At 48.0% G+C, this 23,223-nt stretch overlaps 1 protein-coding gene across 6 annotated transcripts in view; it reads right to left on the reverse strand.

Moving 5' to 3' along the window:
• cdc42bpb (CDC42 binding protein kinase beta (DMPK-like)) overlaps nt 1-20,646 on the reverse strand; it is a 34,371-nt gene extending 13,725 nt beyond the window's left edge. For 4 of the 6 annotated variants that reach the window (XM_076755771.1, XM_076755768.1, XM_076755770.1 and 1 more), the window contains exons 1-18: nt 19,927-20,637; nt 14,602-14,693; nt 11,608-11,691; nt 11,351-11,446; nt 10,899-11,047; nt 9,130-9,223; nt 8,724-8,924; nt 8,010-8,258; nt 7,579-7,792; nt 7,347-7,454; nt 6,853-6,986; nt 6,414-6,656; nt 5,677-5,787; nt 4,794-5,038; nt 4,581-4,686; nt 3,919-4,043; nt 3,729-3,834; nt 1,229-1,291 (exon numbers count right to left, since the gene is read on the reverse strand). In XM_076755771.1, coding sequence (XP_076611886.1) covers nt 1,229-1,291; nt 3,729-3,834; nt 3,919-4,043; nt 4,581-4,686; nt 4,794-5,038; nt 5,677-5,787; nt 6,414-6,656; nt 6,853-6,986; nt 7,347-7,454; nt 7,579-7,792; nt 8,010-8,258; nt 8,724-8,924; nt 9,130-9,223; nt 10,899-11,047; nt 11,351-11,446; nt 11,608-11,691; nt 14,602-14,693; nt 19,927-20,095 — 2,589 coding nt within the window. In that variant the 5' untranslated portion in view covers nt 20,096-20,637. Of the gene's footprint in view, nt 1-1,228; nt 1,292-3,728; nt 3,835-3,918; nt 4,044-4,580; nt 4,687-4,793; nt 5,039-5,676; nt 5,788-6,413; nt 6,657-6,852; nt 6,987-7,346; nt 7,455-7,578; nt 7,793-8,009; nt 8,259-8,723; nt 8,925-9,129; nt 9,224-10,898; nt 11,048-11,350; nt 11,447-11,607; nt 11,692-14,601; nt 14,694-19,926 lie in introns of all 6 variants that reach the window. The other 2 variants (XM_076755772.1, XM_076755769.1) reach the window with 2 other exon arrangements.
• Nucleotides 20,647-23,223: the final 2,577 nt, after the last annotated feature.

A 23,223-nucleotide genomic window follows, 5' to 3' on the forward strand; every position in this document is an offset into this window, starting at 1 on the left:
TCAGGGATGAGACATTGTGACAGGAGGGCTTGTTTCTGTTGTGTGTGTGGACCCCACAAACAGCTGTTTAATCACTGGTCTACATCAGAGTCTCGCCAACATTAGGCAGCAGGTAACCATGGCAACACAATATCATTTCAGGTGCTTTCAGACAGCGAGCAGGTGCTCAGGTGCTCCAGTGCTCTGATGACAGTAAGCAAACGTTTGGCTGTGTGATGGACTGAGAGCGGCAGGCAGCAGCAGCAGCCTGTGGAAGCTAACGACGCTGCAGCTTCTGTCTGAAGACACCTTGATGCTGATGTTTGCCTTCCAGACCATAACAGACGGAGCCGTCAGCCAAGTGGAGCAGCCAATGAACGCACAGCATCATGTGATGTGTCTGGCGCTGTGTGACCTCCTGACGTGATGTGATGTCACTGACGCTGCTGCTGGGTGAAATGACATCATCACAATGATAATGACATGATGATGTGACACCGGAACACGTGGTCTGCAAACTCTGACCGGTAAAGACCCTACAAGGACACCTGGAATTCCAAGGCCCTCTCAAGGATCCCTTGAGCTCCCTCAAAGACTATTGGGACCTGATCTACCTACTATCTGCCTACCTAAAGTACAAGTATAAAGCACATAAAGTAGACCTTGGAACAGCCATCAAAGACTACTGGAATCATCCAAGGACCCACTGAGCAACTGGGACAACTTGGACCCCTACACTACCACTAGATTACTGTAAAGGACATCTGAACTACCTGAAGGACCTCTGAAATGTCTGCATAAGTACCCATTCTCTGGCCAACATCCACCGTGACACCAGTCCCACAAACTGCCGCCCTAAACGAAACCGCCAAAGACGTGAAGCGTAATGAAATGCTTTGAAGGCCCTGACCCAAAGGACCTGCAGACACAAGAGAACTGATCTGCAGTGGAAACAGGACTTCTGCTGTCTGCCATACGGTGCTAAACTCCATCTGAGCTTCCTTTGACACGGGACAATTATTATCTGTCTGAAATGCCCCTCGTCCACACAGGAACCCCAAGAACTGCATCAAAGACCCCTGGACTCCTGCACTCCAGGAATAAAGGACCTCTAGAAGTCCTTGTCACCCACTGAAGGTTTATCATGAGTGGCAGACATGCAAGCCAATAGCCATGCAAGCTTGTCAAATGCTGCACATAAGGGCAGAGTGAATCCAGATTGGCTGGAAGCAGTGACTGACACACTCACCCTCCTGTCTCCACCAATAGGAGGCCAGGGCTTCCTAGGAGGCGTGGCCACTCCTGACTCAGGCTGAGACAGCAGATTAAAGAAATATCAACACACAGCAACAGACAAGTATAACTGACACAAAGACACGAGTGGAGACTTAAACAAGATAAAAGACATGAGTACAGACATCACAGACATCAGACAGCACAGACATCAGACATGAGACAGCACAGACATCAGACAGCACAGACATCAGACAGCACAGACAGTACAGACATCAGACAGTACAGACATCAGACATCAGACAGCACAGACATCAGACAGCAGATATCACAGACATCAGACAGTACAGACATCAGACATCAGACAGCAGATATCACAGACATCAGACAGCACAGACATCAGACAGCACAGACATCAGACAGCACAGACATCAGACAGTACAGACATCAGACAGCACAGACATCAGACAGCACAGACATCAGACAGCACAGACATCAGACATCAGACAGTACAGACATCAGACAGCACAGACATCAGACAGCACAGACAGTACAGACATCAGACAGTACAGACATCAGACAGCACAGACATCAGACAGCACAGACAGCACAGACATCAGACAGCACAGACATCAGACAGCACAGACAACAGACATCAGACAGCACAGACATCAGACAGCACAGACATCAGACAGCACAGACAGTACAGACATCAGACAGCACAGACATCAGACAGCAGATATCACAGACATCAGACAGCACAGACATCAGACAGCACAGACATCAGACAGCAGATATCACAGACATCAGACAGCACAGACATCAGACAGCACAGACATCAGACAGCACAGACAGTACAGACATCAGACAGCACAGACATCAGACATCAGACAGCACAGACATCAGACAGTACAGACATCAGACATCAGACAGCACAGACATCAGACAGCACAGACAGTACAGACATCAGACAGCACAGACATCAGACATCAGACATCAGACAGCACAGACATCAGACAGCACAGACATCAGACAGTACAGACATCAGACAGTACAGACATCAGACAGCACAGACATCAGACAGTACAGACATCAGACATCAGACAGCACAGACATCAGACAGTACAGACATCAGACAGCACAGACATCAGACATCAGACAGTACAGACATCAGACAGCACAGACATCAGACAGTACAGACATCAGACATCAGACAGCACAGACACCAGACAGCACAGACACCAGACAGTACAGACATCAGACAGCACAGACATCAGACAGCACAGACACCAGACAGCACAGACACCAGACAGTACAGACATCAGACAGCACAGACATCAGACAGCACAGACATCAGACAGTACAGACATCAGACATCAGACAGCACAGACACCAGACAGCACAGACACCAGACAGTACAGACATCAGACAGCACAGACATCAGACAGCACAGACATCAGACAGTACAGACACCAGACAGTACAGACATCAGACATCAGACAGCACAGACATCAGACAGTACAGACACCAGACAACACAGACATCAGACAGCACAGACACCAGACAGCACAGACATCAGACAGCACAGACATCAGACAGCACAGACACCAGATAGTACAGACATCAGACAGCACAGACACCAGACAGTACAGACACCAGACAGCACAGACATCAGACAGTACAGACTACTGGCCGATACGGGCAAAAAAAACATGATCTTTTTTTTCCAAGCTGATCAGTTTCAACATTTGTCACGATATTTGAATAATGTTTGAAGAGAATGCTGAACGACTGAAGTCTGAAGAAACCAGACGACTCGTTCACGAAGGGTGAAATATTTCAGAATTTTAGTTTAAAAAGTTCCAAAATTCACTGAAATGAATTAAAATGATCAACAAACATGAAGAGGAAGCACTTCTGACATTATGACAAGATCAAGATCAATATTCCTTTATTTGTCCCGCGAGGGGAAATTCCAGAAAGACAAAGACGTGTGTGTGTTTGTGTTGCAAAGATATCAACTGATGTTAGCATGCTAACCAGCTAGCTGCAGTTGTCCTGTCTCTAAAAACCCCTTTGTACCTGAACAGGTGACACTCACAGACAGCACAGACTCCGGTGTGCAGTGCTGCGGTGTCAGTCCCTGTAGGTGTGTTTACAGGTGTGCTGCTGGACTGACGTTGTGTGAACGGGGCCTTTGTTTACGTCACCTGAGGAGTGTTTACCACACTTCCACCTTGTTTCACAATAAAAGCCTGACTGCGGTTCAGGTTCATTTTGAACAATCACATCAACATTCATGACAACCAGGTAACAGGAAGAAGGTGACACAGGATGACGAAGATGACTCCATGTTGAGCTTCTGACTCATCAGACAGCAAACACAACTTTTCCAGGACATAAAGAAATCCAGGCTGTCCAGGTATTCAAGGTCTGACGGCTGTTTCTAGTCAGTCCTGAACTGGTTCCACACTGGTTCTGTGTGTATATGTGTGTTTTCAGTGTGCGTGTGTTACCAGAGGTCTTGTTCCCAGACTGGAGCTGCGCAGTGTTTCCAGCTCCTCCGTCATCTTGGTGGCCAAAGCCTGAAGGTAACCTCGAGCGTCCTTCTCATCACTCACCCTGAACACACATTCACACACGTTAAACAAAGAGCGCCCTCCGGCGGCCAGCCACAGGACCACACGTTGGGACAGTCGGACTCACCACTGGATGATCTCTGCGATCTGAGCCTCCCAGTGAGCCACGCTCTCCTTCTTAGATGACAAGTCCTGAAGCTCGTCCTCCAGCTGACGGTTCTGAGCCGTCAGGTTATCCACAAACGAGCACAGCTGAGGGCCACCAGAGAGGAACCGTTACTAACTGAGCACGTACGGTGACGGTAGCACGACCACACACAGAACACTCTGATTGGCTGGTCTGTTCGAGTGTCGTACACCAAAGACAGTGGACAGCTGCAACAACCATGACGATCATGTGACAAATCAAAATATGCAGCTTCACATATTTAAAAAGAGAGCATTTCAAACAAGCTCCTACCAACATATTATACTCCACAATAGCAGTACTACAGTAGTATTAGTACGGTGATGCTGGTAGAGGTTGTTGAAAGTAACAACAACAACAACAACAACAACAACAACAACAACAACAACAACCAATCCTGACTGACAGAGAAACCTCCTCACACGTCGCCTGGATGACTTCTGTCAGTTTGTATGCGTGGATGCAACTAAAGCACAATACAAGCTGATCCTGGTGCAACACTGTGCATCTGGCATGGTGCTGGACTGCAGATCCAAAACTCCACCGCAGGAACCTCCAGCAGTTCACCTGAGCCACACTGAGACCTGCAGTCTGTCAGTCACCTTGTCGGTTTCAGCCGTCAGCTTGCGGTTTTCTTCTGTCAGCAGGTTTTTCTCTCGTTCATGTTTCTCTTTCAGAGCTGCGACAGCTTCATCCATCTCTGTCTGTCTGCAGGAACACACAAAGCAAAACCTGGTTCAGGACTCATCCATCCCTCCTGTTAACCTGGTTCAAGACTCACCCGTCCCTCTTGTTTATCCTGGTTCAGGACCCACCTGTCCCTCTTGGCCTTGTCCAACTTGTCCCGGAGCTGCAGCAGCTCCTTGTTGGCGGCCAGCTGCGCCCCCTCAGACTCGTGCAGGTCTTTCCGGAGGTTTTTGATCTCCGACGAGTGGGCGGAGTCCCTCCTCAGCAGTTCCTCCTCGTAGAACAGGACCTTCTTATCGAGCTCTGCCTTCAGACGGGACAGCTCCTGCTGAGACTCCGGCCCCCCGGCCGATGCTCCCCGACCCTGTTGAGACTGAGATCAGAACGAGAACCGCAGTCGCAATCAATCGTGTGTTTGTGGAAACAAATCTAAAATCTCAATAAAAACACAGATTCATACAGATCGACCTTAAAAAAGGTTCTAACTCATTTCGAACTGGTTTCACTTCAGAACCAGGTTTCAGGGGGAATCCTGGTTCTGTCTGTCCGAGTCTTTATCTGGACATTCAGACATGTCTTTGATTTCAGATTTAATGTGCGACCAACTTTTCTCCAAGACAGAGAAACACACACTTGCCACACACATGCATGCTCTCACACGCACACAAACAAACAAACAAACAAACAAACAAACAAACAAACACACACACACACACACACATACACACACACACACACACACACACACACACACACACTTTGAGTGTTTTTCTCTCTGCTGTTTGTGGATTAATATTCCTGCCGTAGATGTTTCAGCTTGAGCTCATTGAACTACTTTATATCCTGTTGGCTGCTTTCATCTCCAGTCCACAGCATCATGTTCTATAATACTTATCTTTTCAGAACAGTCTGACATTGTGCGTCCTCAATGTTGCGTACATTTGTCCGTAGTGTCAAAAATGGTAGCGAATAGCAATGTGTGTGAGTGTGTGTGCGTGTGTGACCTCTGACCTTCAGGCACTCCAGCTCCGTCTCCAGCTGTTTGGAGTAAACCTCACTGTGCTCCCTTAGCTTCCTCTCCTTCGACGCTTCTGCCTTCACATCGTCCAGCTGAGCCTCCAGCTGAGAAAAACACACACACACACACACACACACACACACACACACACACACACACACACACACACACACCCCGTATTCACTTTATTCTGAAGGTCTGCCCCTCCTTACTGTCCTGTCAAAAGCACCAAAATTTAAGACCAAGAAAAGCAGCTAAGTCTCATATCTGAGGCTGGAAAACGTTTCAAATATTAAACGCTTATCAAAATAGTTCTCTTTTGATCAACTCGTCGATTGATTCAAATGTCTTCATGCATGTGATCTGTGTCCGAACACCTTATTCAGATAAAGACAAACGCTGGTTAATACAAAGTGCAGCTGTGTTTGGATCTTATTTCGGCGGAAATGGAACCTGGACAACGTGCTGTCAGCCCTCGGCTACACGACATCCGAATATTTGTTTTTAGCTAACATAACAAACAGGTTGTTGTTCAAATTTAGAGATCGAGCCAGAAGGCTGAAAGAGACAGGCCTCTATTTACTGACGATGCATCTGCTCTGAGCTCCAAGAGCCAAAACATGAATTACTCAACAGAACTGTGTGTAAATGAAAGTAAGACAGGTAGGAAAAGATGATATACAGTAAGAAATGAAATTGTTTATGACTGACTGTTTCAGGACCAACTCACCTCCTTGCGGTTCTTCTCGGTCTTGCGGATCTCCTGTCTCATAGCGTCCATCTTCTGCAGGACGCCATCCATCTCCTCCTCTTTGTCCCGGAGCTGACGGGACAGACGCTGTTTGGAGGACCGGAGGTCGGCCATCCTCTCCGACAGATCAGAGAACTCCTGCAGGGCCAACTTCCTCTGAGAGTGAGCCTCCTTCAACTCCTTCGTCTGACTCCTCAGACGCTCCAGAGAGTCCGTCAGCTGCTGCTCAAAGAGGAGGAGAGCTTCAGTATGCACGACGACAACGACAACAACAACAACAACAACGACATTGGACCCTTGGACGATGAAACTGAGAATACTGATCCTGGCAGACCTGAAGATAACAGACCTGATAAAACATTTCTAACCAGCTGAATGTCTGAGCGCAGTCAGAGCAACGATCGTAAAGGTCAAGTACCTTGTGGACTTCGTCTTTCTCCTGTCTCAGAGTCTTCACCTGCTTCTCCAGGGCCTTCAGTTTGGAAGCGGAGCTCTCGTAGTCCTGTCTGAGTGAGACTGCTTCCTCCAGCTGGTGCTCCAACCTATCAGAGTCTACAACAGTAGAGCAGAGAGGCTTACTCACCTGAAGGGCGCTGACCGCTAAAGACGGGCGGACGTCCTAATACTGCTGCTGGTACTGCTGCTGCTACTCATACTGCTGCTGGTACTGGTACTCATAGTGGTGCTGGTACTGGTACTGCTGCTGATACTGCTACTTAGGATGGACACTGCTGTTTTACTAGTACAACTAGTATCACTACTATTATTACTACAACTGTACTATTGCAGGTACTGATTTTTACAGGCACTGCTTCTGGTGCTCAATCCCGGATTGAAGTACTACCACTAGAACTGGAACATCAGCGTCATACTACTATGGTATTACTAGTATGAGTCTACTCCGACTCTGACCTGCCAGCTTCTTTTTCAGCCGTTCGATCTCCTCGTTCAGCTTCTTGATCTCTTTGTCTCGATTTAGAGTTCCTCCTCGAGCTGGAGCCTGGAGGGCCTGGGTTGACTCTAAGGAAAGAGGTCAGAGGTCAGGGAGTACTATCTACAACACAGTACAGATTTTACTCATTTCATGTGCACTTTACACTTGTCATTAGTAGTTTTGATTAAAGCACTGAAATGTGTCCCTCACCTTGCAGTTTGCGGTTCAGCTCCTGTTTCTCCTGCTCCAGTCGGCGGATTCTCCTCTCAAATGCCTCTACCTCCTGCCCTCCTCCTCCTTCGCCCTCCTCTTGCAGTCGAACGGAGCCGCGGTCTGCGAAGCGGCTGTCGGTGGTGTAGGTGAAGCCAACGAAGGGGAGATGCTGACCAGTGAAACCAGTGTGAGACACTGGCGGGCTGATGTCCTGCAGGAGAAACTCTGTCAGACTCAACAATCTTTGCATTCTGAAGTGTGTTTTTGTGTGTGGAAAGGCCACAGCATCACTAAAGAGCTGGGCAGGACCACAAGGAGACGCAGCAGGGCAGCTGCCCGGAAACTAGCTGTAGGCCCGGGGGCCCAAAAGACTACAAAGACCCCACAAAGACTTGCTAATGGGGACACTAGTACACAGTTGTCCTCACCGGGTTCTTCAGGACATCGTCGTCTACGTCAAAGTTGGAGGTATCAGTGGGTGAGGACACGTCTGGGATATAGGGGGCCTCGGTGGACCGGATGTTGTCCCAGTCAATTCCGCTGAAGAATGGGTGGTTCTTGAAGTCGGCGATCCCATTCAGACCGAGTCGACGTTCCCTTGAGCAAAGCAGGCGCTGGATCAGATCTTTGGCATCGTCGGACACGTCGGTCACATGGGAGGGGAACTGGAAACGCTCCTGGAGACAGCCAAAGAAGAAGAAAACCACAGAAGAGGAAAAACTGTGAGAGGAAAAAACTGAGAGGAAAGTGGAGTAAAGGGGACAGAGAGACAGATCGAGAGACACAGTGAGAGAGACAGATGGGCAGAGAGACAGTCAGAGTGATAATGAGACAGAAATGCAGAGCAGGACAGCGGCTCGCTCGTCCACTGAGGGACGAGTTCAGAATTAGAAAAGAGGAAGTGGGACAAGAGTCTGGAGACAAACAGACCTGGAAACAGTCAAGCAGCTGAGACGGATCTGTTCGTCTCACAGGCTGGACCATCATGCAGTCACCTGGTTTCTGACAACTTCTCTTCATACCAAAATAATCTGAGCAAAACCTGTCAGACACAAATCTGACACACACGTCCTCTTTCTAAAAACACTGATCTGAACCGGAAGAGTGAACCAGATCCACAGAGGACAGACCAACGCACTGACCTCGTGGTTCATGATCTTGCCGTAGGTCTCCACCAGCGACTCGGCGTAGAACGGCGTTTCTCCGTACAGCATCTCATACATGCAGACCCCCAGAGACCACCAGTCACACTCTGGTCCATAGCGGCCCATCCCGTCCTCCATTGCCTGCAGGATCTCTGGGGAGATGTAATCTGGGGTGCCCACCGCCACTGAGGACTGCACCTGCACCGAGACCAGCGAGACCACAGGACAAGAGCATAATGTGTCAGAGGAGGAGTCAGACCAGCAAACTAAAAACTAGAAAGTGAGACGGACTGAGCTCAGTCAGCAGGAACACAAAATGAAGTGAAAGCTAAATGGAGCTGATTGTAAACATGAACGCCAACACACTGACTTTAAGATGTGTGTTCGAGTGTGTTTGTGTTACCGTGCCGTCCTCCATCATGCGGAGACAGGATCCAAAGTCAGCGAGGCGGATGTGACCATTGACGTCCAGCAGGACGTTGTCTGGTTTAATGTCTCTGTGACACAAAAACACATTGGTTCAAATTAAACAGTGTCAGTCACCTGTGGACACAGTGCAGCAGGGATTACCTGGACCATCACACCTGAGGGGTGTTAACTTCATGACTGTGTCTCTGTATCATGCGACAGAGTTCACTCCAGGACATGTCTTCTGTATCCAAAGCATCTCACTGCGGAAGTCGGGGTGCGTTCTAACATGTAACATTATTTCTGTCGTGGTCTCCATCTTAAACTAGAAAGTACACTTTTCACTGCTTCAATCCGAAAAAATGAGTTATGTGAAGTGAATCTGATGCTTCAGATCTGGAAAGTTCTGATTCAGGAACAGTTCTGATACGATTCAGGCGAGTGCCCCTGCGACCGTCCTCTGCTGCGGGGGGTTAATCCAGTTAATCCCCTCCGTACTTTTAAACCTGTTTCCCTCCAACACACAAAGACAGAGAGAGAGAGAGAGAGAGAGAGAAAGAGAGAGAGAGAGAGCGAGAGAACACCTCTCCTCTCTCTATCAGCAGTGAACGTGGTCTGCGGTCCAGAGCGAACAGACAGGACTCAGCGTGCTGGACAGCATCACCGTGTGTGGACACTGGACAGTCTGCACTGTGAAGCTCCATCCGTCCAGCAGATGGCAGTAATGTAACACTTAGGGATGCCGACCGACACAGAAGTCAACAGCAGAAGAAACCAGGAACAGTCACTGATCATTGTGTTTGTTTTCAACTCATTCGACCTCAGGAGGTCACCGAGTGTGAAGACGTGAAGCAGCTGCGTCATGTCCAAACTGAAGCCGAGCAGAAGAAAAGACTTTCCTCGCAGAGCGGCTCAGAATTGTGTCATAGCGTGAAGCTAACGGTGAGCGCGACGAAATGTGGTGAAAGATCTGCGACTGACGTCCAGCAGACAGACGGGCTGAAAGATTCGCTCATCCATGATCCGCTCAGCAAGAAAGCAGGACGCCGCACATGAGCTAATGCTAACAAACAAGCTAACAGTCAGTGGTGAACAGTCAAACGAGCAGCAGCGACTCAGGGCTGACTGTGTCAGGAGGTCAAGTGGCCCACTTAGCTCTGTTAGCATTCGTGTTAGCCGCTGTGCTACAGGCCCAGCTGTGTGATGACATCATCATCAGCTCAGACCACAGCTGGATGTGTGTGTGTGTGTGTGTGTGTGTGTGAGATGGCTATAATTTCACAACGCTGTTTTAAAACCAAACGTGTTTGGACGTATCCAGAGCTGCCTGTGTGTGTCCCACTTCCCACCACCATATTCGTACAGGGAAGCCAACAGGAAGTTAAAATCATCGTAAGTCACTGAAGACAGACAGACCGGGGACACAGAAACTGAAATGGAACTGGGCCCAGTTTCTGCACAGGAAGGAAAGTGGAGACTGCTGAACAGGATGTGACTGCATTTCCCAGAAGACACTGGTGCCAGGAAGAGCAGATTTCCTCTGACACACACCACGCACACGTGCACACGTGCACACACACACACATCTCACACATGCACATAGTGTCGTGTCGCTCTATGTTTGTAGTTTAGTCACGGTGCCACATTACCACGGTAACCAGCCGCTGTATCACATTCAACCCAACATCTGTCACCATGGCAACCACACCTGTCCCCCGGGTGCTCCCCTGCGTCGACCTACACGCCGAGCAACGGGACCAGTACCTGTGGATGTAGTGCTGCTGGTGGATGGAGTGGACGGCGAGCACCATCTCAGCGACGTAGAACTTGGCCATGTCCTCTGGAAGACGGTCCTCAAACTTACTGAGCAGAGTCAGCAGGTCCCCGCCCACGTAGTAATCCATCACCAGGTACTGCAGTACAACACGGAACATGTATCAGTACTACCATCACCATCACTAGATACTGCAGTACAACACATCAAAATACGTGATCCTCCACTCCAACCTCCACTAACAGTACTTGTATGAGTCAATACTACACCTTGTGGTAGCAGTAGCAGTAGCAGTAGCAGTACTACACCTTGTGGTAGCAGTAACAGTAGCAGTACAACACCTTGTGGTAGCAGTAGCAGTAGCAGTAGCAGTACAACACCTTGTGGTAGCAGTAGCAGTACTACACCTTGCGGTAGCGGTGGCAGTAGCAGCAGTACTAACCAGGTAGTTGTCGTCCTGGAAAGCGTAGTGCAGAGTTGTGATCCATTGGCTGTCTCCTTTCACCAGGACGTCACGTTCTTCTCTGAAACATGCCGTCTGACAGGTGACATGTTGACATGTTAAGATCAACACGCAAACATAAAATAACTCTGACCACGTGACAACAAACACGTCATCATGACGTGATCTGGATTACACAGACCGGAGCTGGAGCAGACCAGGACCAGGTTTAAGATGGAAACAGGCTACCGACTCACCTCAGCTCTCTTTAACATTTCCCACTTATTGAGAATCTTCATCGCGTAGACTCTCTCTGTGTGCTTCATCTTCACCACAGCAACCTGAGGGAGAGAGGGGCGAGAGACATTAACACAGAGAGAGAGGGGGCGAGAGACATTAACACTGAGAGAGAGAGAGGGGCGAGAGACATTAACAATGAGAGAGAGAGGGGCAAGAGACATTAACACTGAGAGAGAGGGGGCGAGAGACATTAACAATGAGAGAGAGAGAGGGGCGAGAGACATTAACAATGAGAGAGAGGGGGCGAGAGACATTAACACAGAGAGAGAGGGGGCGAGAGACATTAACACTGAGAGAGAGAGGGGCGAGAGACATTAACACTGAGAGAGAGGGGGCGAGAGACTAACACTGAGAGAGAGGGGGGCGAGAGACATTAACACTGAGAGAGAGAGGGGCGAGAGACATTAACACAGAGAGAGAGGGGGCGAGAGACATTAACAATGAGAGAGAGAGGGGCGAGAGACATTAACACTGAGAGAGAGAGGGGCGAGAGACATTAACAATGAGAGAGAGAGGGGCAAGAGACATTAACACAGAGAGAGAGGGGTGAGAGACATTAACACTGAGAGAGAGAGGGGCGAGAGACATTAACACTGAGAGAGAGGGGGCGAGAGACATTAACAATGAGAGAGAGAGGGGCGAGAGACATTAACACTGAGAGAGAGGGGCGAGAGACATTAACACTGAGAGAGAGGGGCGAGAGACATTAACACTGAGAGAGAGAAGGGCGAGAGACATTAACACTGAGAGAGAGAGAGAGGGGCGAGAGACATTAACAATGAGAGAGAGAAGGGCGAGCGACATTGACACAGAGTGAGAGAGGGGCGAGAGACATTAACAGAGAGAGAGACAACACAGAGAGAGATTAACACTGAGACAGACAGAGAGACAGAGAGAGAGAGAGAAAGAAAGAGAGAGAGAGTTGAACCAGGTGTGTGCGCTGCAGGTATCTGACACACAGCGCCTCCTCTGGTTGCTTTGAAGAACCCGTCAGACCTCTTCTACCTGCCACACCTCACCTGTTCTACATGGAATCATACCGACAAATCTGGACTTCTTGCAGATCTGATTGGTCCTGCCTCTGTCTGGTCTACCTGTGAGTGTGTTTACCTGAGTATGCACAGTGTATCTGTGTGACTGGAAGGACCAGGCTGTCTCAGAGTGAGGACTGTCCTCACAAAGACACTAACACAAACCTCTGTGTGTGTTTCTGTCCTGAGGCTGCAGGCAGGTGTGGTTGTGACACACCTTTCCTCTGGTATGTGGACAACGTATACACACACACACATCCACTAACACATGAACACACACATCCATTGATACACACACACACACACACACACACACACACACACACACACACACACACACACACACAGCTGTGGTCTGAGCTGATGATAATGTCATCACACAGCTGGGCCTGTAGCACAGCGGCTAACACGAATGCTAACAGAGCTAAGTGGGCCACTCGACCTCCTGACACAGTCAGCCCTGTCAGTCATCAATGTTGTGTCTCCGCCTCCTGTCAATCATTAAAGTTGTGCTAAGGTGCTAACAGCAGCTGCTAACAGCTAATTCAGCAGACTGTTGATGGACAGTCTGAGTACAGAAGTGAAAACCTGATGCTAATCTCCAGCTGAAAGTGTCAGAAACACTTTAAGAATGTTTCTCACAGGTTTTTCTTTCAGTCCTTTTGTTTTCGCCTCCTCTGCTGTGTTCCCAGACACGCTGTGCTGTTGGTCATGTCATGGACGCTTGCTTTGTCTTCCCAGTAAAGTTTACTGAATTTAAAAAAACTGAGCTCCTGTGGGAAGCACACAGGAAGAAGACAGGAAGCGGTGTGTGATAAACAGGAAATGCAGAGCCACATTTAACTGGAAACACTTCCTGCAGCAACACAGGAAGTGACCGAGTCGTTCTCAGCACAGGTTGTGTTCGAGGTGTCAACTTCACTGATCATTTACTCACTGTTCTGAGGGAAAATGACCAAACTTAAACGGTTTGCTTGGTGAGAATCATCACCACATCAGATACTGAGCGTTTAGATCTTTGAATCGTTTCATCTTCTGACTTTTCTTAATTGAACTTGATAATAATCACAGTAACAACAAACTGTGTCTCTCATTTATTAAATGTAATTATTAGAATAATAATATTCATGTGTACAATCTGCATCGTCCTCTTACTTTTGACCACATTTATCTCACTCATCCAGGGAATATTAATTCAATTCAATATTAAACACAGGATGAACGCGACCGTGAGGCGATGCTCCCAGTGTTCCTGAACGCAGCACATCTTCCAGGACTCCAGACGGTCCACTGTCTTCTGTTTTATCGGTCACATGGAATTTTGACTTGGACATCCTCATCAAACCGTCCGGAAAATGACTGCAGGTCTGAATCAGCCGCCAGTTGTCGCCTCCGTCTCCGTCCAGTGAAATCCTCTGGCTGTGACTGGGACTCTTCCAGTGGGATAACTGGGAAAGTGGGCCTGCTTGTCGTCATAGAAACAGACCATAAGACTGTGATGTTGTAGCTTCAGCACCTGCTGCCTTCAGCATCTGATGACAGGCCGTTACTCCTGACATGTCACCAATCAGACAGTGCTGTGGGCGGGACACTGATGGCATCTGAGTCAGCAGCACACTTTAAATCAATACGTTTGATCAGGGTGAGGAAGAGGAGGACGAGGACGAGGAGGAGGGGGAGGAGAAGTACAAGGAGAAGGACAAGGAGGAGGAGGAGGAGGACAAGGAGGTTTGTATTCAGCCAGTGTGTGAGTGGAGGAAGTCATCAGAGTTTCCTGTCAGTTCAGAATTATATTTCCTGTCTGCAACTTCCTGTTTCTCTTGAGGATTTTTCACGTGAACGACTGAGAAAGACGATGAAGAACATGAGGAGGAAGAAGGACAGACTGATGGGGGCTCAGAGGACAACAGGAAGTCTTACCTCTCCAAAAGCTCCTCGTCCAATCACCTTCAGCATCTCAAAGTCATCTCTGTGCAGCCGCATGTCCTTCACTGTGGTGGTGAAGGGTTTCACTGAGGACACACAGAGGACACACTGATGAGACACACACAAATAAACAAACTGCTCTGTTTTACTGTAGACTCACAAACTACACAGTGACTCTCTCACTCACTCACTCACTCACTCACACACACACACACACAGTTCACGTGTGTTATTAAGAAGAGACAACAATAACTCTACTGCTACCAAGAAAGAGTTCAAAGTCTGCTGATGGCAGATCTGTCAACCCTGCAACACAACACCCCCCCCCCCCCCCGAAGGTCATCTCTGAACGTCCACTTTATTAACAGTAACCCCAGGCTACACACCGACTGCTACTGCTGCTGCTACTGCTACTACTACTGCTACTACTGCTATTATTACTGCTACGACTGCTGCTGCTGCTGCTACTACTACTACTACTGCCACTACTGCTGCTCCTCCCTCGACCTCATGGTCAGTCTGACACATTTCATGTTTTATCTACGCTTGAACTGACTTATTTCAAAATAAAAGACAAACAGAAACAATATTCTGCTCTTATTTTCTAATCAGCTGGAAGCAGTGAGAGTATTGATAAAGCAGCAGGCTGATGAACGGGATCAATAAGTATCTATTACATCCATCAGTTACACTGAGCGATGCTGCAAACGTCAGAAATAAACACAGATACTCAGAAGTCCTACTCACACTGAAGTATCGGAGTGTGGAGGGGACACTAGGACCTTGCAGACCATCTGCTCCTCATTCATCTTTTATTCATCTGCCCATTTTTATCTGGGTCACTCACACACACACACACACACACACACACACACACACACACACACACACTCTATTCTTGTGTGTGTTAATGTGGAAAGGAGGGCGGGTGGTTTAAACAGATGTACAGTCGTAAAAAAAAACCCCTCACGACTGAAGCTTCGAACTACAGACTGAACTACAGGCTGCAAACTGAACTACAGAATGAACTACAGGCTGCAAACTGAACTACAGACTGAACTACAGGCTGAACTACAGACTGAACTACAGACTGAACTACAGGCTGAACTACAGGCTGCAAACTGAACTACAGACTGAACTACAGGCTGCAAACTGAACTACAGACTGAACTACAGGCTGCAAACTGAACTACAGACTGAACTACAGGCTGAACTACAGACTGAACTACAGACTGAACTACAGGCTGAACTACAGGCTGCAAACTGAACTACAGACTGAACTACAGACTGAACTACAGGCTGAACTACAGGCTGCAAACTGAACTACAGACTGAACTATAGGCTGCAAACTGAACTACAGACTGAACTACAGGCTGAACTACAGACTGAACTACAGGCTGAACTACAGGCTGAACTACAGGCTGCAAACTGAACTACAGACTGAACTACAGGCTGCAAACTGAACTACAGACTGAACTACAGACTGAACTACAGGCTGAACTACAGGCTGCAAACTGAACTACAGACTGAACTATAGGCTGCAAACTGAACTACAGACTGAACTACAGGCTGAACTACAGACTGAACTACAGACTGAACTACAGGCTGAACTACAGGCTGAACTACAGGTTGCAAACTGAACTACAGACTGAACTACAGGCTGCAAACTGAACTACAGACTGAACTACAGACTGAACTACAGGCTGAACTGCAGACAACTTGTCAGGAGTTTCTGGACACCAGAAAAATATTTTCAGTCTCCAGGTAAACATCAGCCACTAACACTCTGCATCAGCCAATCACATCAGGGAGACACGCCCACAACATGTCTGAATTGTAGGGGACAAATGTGGTGACCGTCATGACGTCCAGCTGAGGACGTGTCTCATGATTTCTGTCCACTGAGTTCATCATCACTGCAGACTGAAGACAGAGAAGCAGTGTCTCTGAGCTCATGTGTTCATCTCCTTCATCCTTCATGTGTTCACAAAGTGGTGAACTCTCTCCATCCTCTGTGATCGACTGAGTCTTCCCAGGATGTCCCTTTCCTACCCAATCATGATCCTCTCACCTGTGACCAATCAGCCTGTTCACCTGTGGAATGATCCAAACAGGTGTTTTTGGAGCGTTCCACATCTTTCAGTCTGTGAAACATGTTGCTGCATCAGATTCACAATAAGAGATATTTACAGAAATCAATGAAGAACATGAAATATCTTGACTTTGAGCTGTTCTCAGGTCAGTTTGTGTCAGAGAGGATCAGTTCAGCTGATCACAGTCTGATTGACCAGTTGATCACAGTCTATCTATTGATGATCTATGCAGAGTCCAGAAGTCTTGCAGTTGTGAAGCCCTAAACAAGACCAGGACCTCCATCAGGTGAGGAACCCTTCAGGACTCACGAAGCTCATCAGCAGACTGACCTGCTGTCAGTTTGATGCCCCTGTGTGGACACACAGCTCTGATGATGATATCACCAAAACCGTCCAATCAGAGTTACCTGTAACTTACCTGCATGACATCACACAGTAAATGTTGATGAGGGAGTGGTTTATGTTTCTGTTCTCATCAGTATGTCACCTGTCCAACCTGTCTGACTGTACATACAAGGTTCACACCCGACAACCACACATATGGGGTTCACACCTGACACCGGTACATACGAGGTTCATAAACCAGTTTAAAAACCAGTAGAGTGTTAGTATGAACATTAAACCAGTTTGTAAAGCTCTCTGGTCTCTCCTGGACTCTGGAGGATCAGTAATCAAGGTGTGTGCACGCTCACCTGCACCCTTTAGAAATCACAGTCCACCTGGAAACCTGCACAGGTGGCTCAGCCTCAGGTCCCGCCCTCTGCACGCCTCCACGCCATAAACGGTCAAAGCACCTCACGAACGCCGCTGCGTGTCAACGAGGTGCCGATCAATGTTTCTTTACGGTGGCAGAGAAAGACGAAGGGAAGCATTTCTTCTGAGGCAGGTGGAGGAGCAGGTGGCTGAGGTGGAGGAGCAGGTGGAGGTCAGACAGGACAGCAGAGAACACGGATCTGAAGATGGAGGCAAAGACAACACCTGCAGCCTCCATCAGACGTCACCTCAGACCACTGACGCTCCGTCTGCAGCTCTCTGCTCGGACTGGACGTCACCTCCACCTCCATGACGATGATGATGATGATGACGTTGATGATGATGTCATCAGTAGGTGAGTGTACAGTCCGCCCTCTCGTGGGGGCGTGAGACACACTGATCAAACACTGAGCTCATTAATATTTGTCTAATCCATACTGTGATGCCACTTTGATCAGGGCCAGTCTGACCAGTTCCAGGTTCTGGACTCCTGAACTGGACTTGAGGCTGATTATTTATAGAAAACTGCAGCTCGAATGAATTTAGGTCAGAAAGAGCCGAAACCATCAGACCTCTATATCAGGAAATGAATCACAAACTATTTTAATCATCAGTCAGCACGCCAGGATGTGTCAGACTCAGCAGATCAATACATCAGTGATCGACACATCGATCCGCTGACCTCATGATGACATCAGAGACTCAAGCAGCTCCTGAAACCAGGCCAGACCACACTGAACAGGAACAGGCTGAGCCAGAACAAAGTCGACCAGAGTGGGACACAGTCCTGAAACAAACCAAGCTGGAAACTGTTGGAGGACACTTGGCCCTCCATGTTCCCTCTAAGATCGACCACAGAGGGTCGACTTCACTGGCAGCCAATGGGAATGAAAGGCTGGGTCCTACAGACGCTGCCTCTCGTCCAATCACACGCTGGACTCCACACAGCTGAGGTTTAAATCTGCTGTTTTGGAGCTCGACATGAAGAATAACAACAATCGTCATGGCGTCGCTGTGGTTACGGATGATGCAGGAAATATGGATGCTGCGCTGACAGGCTGGACTGTAACCACACATAAAGTTCTTCACACACTTAAAACCGTGCAGCTGCCGTCGCCTTTGAACATAGAAGCTGCAGCGTCCACTCGGTCCACAGCTTTGTGACGATGCATTTTCAGCTGATCAAAGAGGCTTTTGAAAGAGTTTACTGAGCTGAAGAAGACATGAAGGAACTTTTCATCCTTCAGTTCAGCTCAAACATTCAACATCAGCACAGCTAGAGATACGAGCTTTTCACTGAACAGGAAGGAATCTGAAGAGTAACTAAAGCTGACAGACAAATGTAATGGAGTAAAAAGTAGCATGTTCTGATGGTCCGACACCGTTTAGATAAAAGCGACAGCGATGGCGGCAGCCATGTTTTTCCGCCTTTTTGGGCTCCTGTTACTTTCAGTTCCTCCCCGTCTTCGGTCCAAGTACAGAACCTCTGGTTAACTGTCACCTTTGCTGTTCCTCCTCCCTCATATGTTCTAAAACTAAGCAACAAACCGCCCACTTCCTGTTGACACCAGCAGGCGCCGGCCCAGTGGACCTGAACGGTCATGTGATGTGTGTTTTCAGGTGTGTTAACATGGACGCAGGTTATTGGTGAAACGGTGCTGAAACGTTTGTCTGGGTATTTATGAGGACATAACCTTCATAACCTCCTCTGAAGTCTAAGACCTTCTTAAAGCCCCATGGAAACCCCTTTAAGTGAACTTCTCAAGGCCACTTTGACCCCCCGACAGACACAGGTCAACATTAAAACCATTTGGGATCATTTGGAACCTTTGCAAAGATCTGGAAACTCTACGGTTAAGTGGAGTGACATTACAGCTCCCACATGGTCCCCCAAACCTCCCCAAACCCCCTCAAAATCCCTTGAAAACCTGTGTGAGTCTTCTGAAACTTCTCCAAACTACACTGAAAACCCCTGGAAGCTCTTTCCAGCACTCCCAAGGTTCCCTGAACCTCTCTGGTGTCCCTTCAGGCTCCTCAAAATTCTTAAGAACTCCATCAAGGCCCCTGAACCTCACTGGAACCCCCTGATTCATTCTTCAATGTCCATGTAAAAACTTCCCTCAATAGCCCTGGAACCCCCTGAGCCTCTCAAGGACCCCCTGGAACCTGTTTCAAGCCCTCTCGAGGATGCCTGAACCGCTGAAAAGCTTCTCCCTAGGAGCCTTGGACATCCCTGGAGCCCTCTGAAATCTATGTCAAGGTCTCTGAACCTCTGAACCTGCCCGGATCTTCCGGAAACCTCTCAGGGACCCTTGAACCTCCCAGGAGGCCCGCACTGAGCCCGAAGCGCACCTGACCCCGTTTCTAGTCCCCTGTGGTTCTCCGAGCAGCACTCGAACCTTCTGTAATAAGTGTTGAGAATAACCTCCTGGTCCAGGAGCAGGACCAGAACCAGAAGCGGTTTAGGCTCTTACCCCACTCCAGGAAGTCGGTGACGTGCTTCTCCCTCTTCAGGGGCGACTGGGAGCACTCGGTGTAGAGGCAGAGCAGCAGGTCGAGCAGCGCCTCCACGCTCAGACAGCCCGCCGCCTTCTGCTCCAGCAGCAGCTCCTCCAGCCGCTTCAGACGGATCTGGGCCGACATCCTGAACGGGGACAGTCACCCGACGCTCCCGCTGAGAAACCGACAACACCCGCGCCACGCAGTCCGAGTGCAACCTGCCGCCCAGGCTCCGTTTCCTGCCGAGTCCAGCCGAGCTCAGCCTGCTAACTGCAGCTAGCTCGTTAGCTCCGGGAAAACATTCCCGACATTTTGAGCAGTCTGGGTGTCGGTGTGTCTCCGCCGGTTACGTCGGTCCGTCGTGTTGAGAGCCGTTCAGCCTGCAGGCCCCCGTCTGTCCGTCCTCCACATCGGCTTTAATCCCGGTAAATCTGGACTTTCCTCTCAGAAATCGGGACGTCGGTCAGACCGTCGACTCTCTCAGGTTGGCCGCCGCTGCTCCATGTCCGGGGGTCGGTGTATCAGCTCGGTACCATGTCCGGGAGCTCCGGGACGGACTCGGTCTTAAAAAACAATGACCGGGAGCACCGTGTGGGCGCGCGCGGCGGGATTAGAGAGGTTTTTTCGGTAGTTTGAGGCTGACTGCCGGTGTGGCTGCTCACTGGGAATATGGCTGAATCCAGATCGGATCCTTCGGACCAAGCCGAAGACACTCAAACACACTTCCCGTCAATGAGAATTTCATAATAAAAGCCCAAACACCGCACATGGCTCTAGTTCGTCCTGAGTCAGTTTCAGGATGTCTGGCATGATGTCCAAAACAAGGCTGGAATACATTTACTGAACAGGAAAAGGCCACGTTGCACTACAAATACTACAAGTAATACTACAAATACTACTGGTCAGTATTTCCTCAATGAATGATTGGGATCAGTAAAGTAAAGTTTAAGTCATATATTTTATCTACTGTGCTTTAGTACAAGACACTGTACTAAATTCTCAATTTTTACAACGTGCAATTAAAAAATTCCACTAGAAATATTATTTATTATACTCATTTTGTATAATATACACATATATAGTTGATTTTTCTGTTTTTTATTTTGCATTTTTTTATTGCTGTCTTACTGCTATGGCTTGCTGTCTGCAACACCCTAATTTACCCAGCGGGGGATTAAGACAGTTATATCTTATTTTATCTTATCAGGCATTTAACTGACTTAAAACACGGTAAAATAATGAGAATCGAATTAAGAATTTACTACAAAAACAGTTTAAAATGGGAATGAAACTTGCTCTTTTATTTTGAAGGATAATATCCCGGCCCCGGAAGTAAGTACCTGCTGCTCTGTGCTAACCTGACTCACCCGTGTGTCTCTCCCTAAGGAACACCGAGGCCCCCCCTTCCTGCACCGGAAATGCCGTGATTGACAGGAGCCGGGAGCGACTGGTACCGCCCCCAGCACAGGGACACACCGGGTCTGACGTCATCCCTGTGACGTCATCGCAGGATACGCTTGAAAATGGTCAATGTCCGTTTTTTTTCCAGCAGCTCTGAGCTCGGCTCTGCAGGTTTGAGTCTTTTCAGCTGAATCTGCAAACGGTTCATAAGAACGACGAGAAAATACTATTCGAGCAATAAATAAATAAATGCAAATAGATACTAAATAAACAGGAAATAAATAAAGAATTTCCTTTTTTTTACGGTTCATCACTTCTGAACGAGTGATTGAAGTGATGCTGAGCTGTTTCAGTTCAGACTGACGACTTAAAGGAGGTGGAGGGAGACGCTGCTGCTCCTCCATCAGTTATTACTTTAAGTGATAGAAAACAGCATAAATTCAAACTGAATTGACTCTGAATGTTGATTATTGATTGAATATCTCCTGTCTGTCTGCATTTCTAAAATGATCTGATGATGATGAAGTCAGAAACAGGTGAGATGAAGAGTCTGCTAATGTTCGAATGGTGCTCATGACAATCCTAACATTTAGCACGAATAATGTTAACCATGTTAATGCCTACCTTTAGCATGTAAGCATGCTAACATTAGCAGTAAACACAAAGTCCAGCTGAGGCTGATGGGAGTTTTTCACTTGTTCTGTTAACAGGAAATTAAAAGTTTGAAGACAACTCAGTCAGTGATGCTGCAGCAGAGATGATCAGTACAATCAGAAATTTCACATCATACAATGATAAAAACACTGACCTCTGACCTTGTTGTTGTTGTTGTTGTTGTTGTTGTTGTTGTTGTAATGAACCAACCCTGACTCTGGATTTGTATAGTTTGATGATCTGGGGCTGCACTGCTCTTTCATACCACATGGTGGTGCTGTCATTTTAAGAAAGTCAACACTTCCTGTCTCACTCCATCTGATTTAAGCCAACTTAAACTGTGATGAATGAACGTTCAACATGATTCAGAGAAATGAAATCAAAATTATTTCTTCATAAAACATAATTCAGCAGAACTTTAACAAACTGAATAATAAAACAACAACTTATATGTAGATTGTAGTATTACTGCATTCAGTGATGTAAAGTACTGATGACTTCATCCTCCTAAAGGTCAATAAATTACTCAGTCTTCACTCCTTCAGCTCAGGTCTCACATCTGGTCTCACATTTATTAAATGAAATTAAATGTCTGAATTCATGATATTCAACACATTTTAAAGAAAGGATGTGAAGCCGCGTTCTGTTCTGTCACTGTTATCAGTGTTGTTAGTGTGTCTGTCTCTCTGTCTCTCTCTCTCTCTCTCTCTCTCTCTCTCTCTCTGAGTGTGTGCTGGGAGTGACAGGGTGAGTGTGTCGGAGAGCGTTTGTTGAGCGTGTAAGTGTTTCAAACCTTTTTTTTGCTCTTTTTCTTGCACTGGGTGTTGGTAAATGTGTTTTTGAACAGTTTCTCTGTCATCAAACTTTTTGTTTCATCGCTGGTTTTAGTGTTTTTTTCGTGCTTTGTGTGGCGGCGGCTGCCGCCGCGGCCTGCCATTCATTCATGGCTGCCGCGCGTGGTGTCTCCGGTTTGGAGAAACTCACCCGCAGACATGCCATCAAACTCTCTCCACCTTTTGGTGTGTCGGTGGAGGACTGCGGCCTGGCTGTGGGTGAAGTTGTGGGTTGTGGAAGCGTTAAATCAGCTTCCAGGATGAACAGCGCTGTGGTGATTTTCCTGGACAGCACTGAAAAAGCCAGTCAGCTGGTAGAGAGCGGGGTGGTGGTTCAGGGGACGTTAACGCCGGTCTTTTCCCTTGTTAGCCCGGTAAAGAAGG

The sequence above is a fragment of the Chaetodon auriga genome, chromosome 18 (genome assembly GCF_051107435.1).
Source record: "Chaetodon auriga isolate fChaAug3 chromosome 18, fChaAug3.hap1, whole genome shotgun sequence".
Classification (NCBI taxonomy): domain Eukaryota; kingdom Metazoa; phylum Chordata; class Actinopteri; order Chaetodontiformes; family Chaetodontidae; genus Chaetodon; species Chaetodon auriga.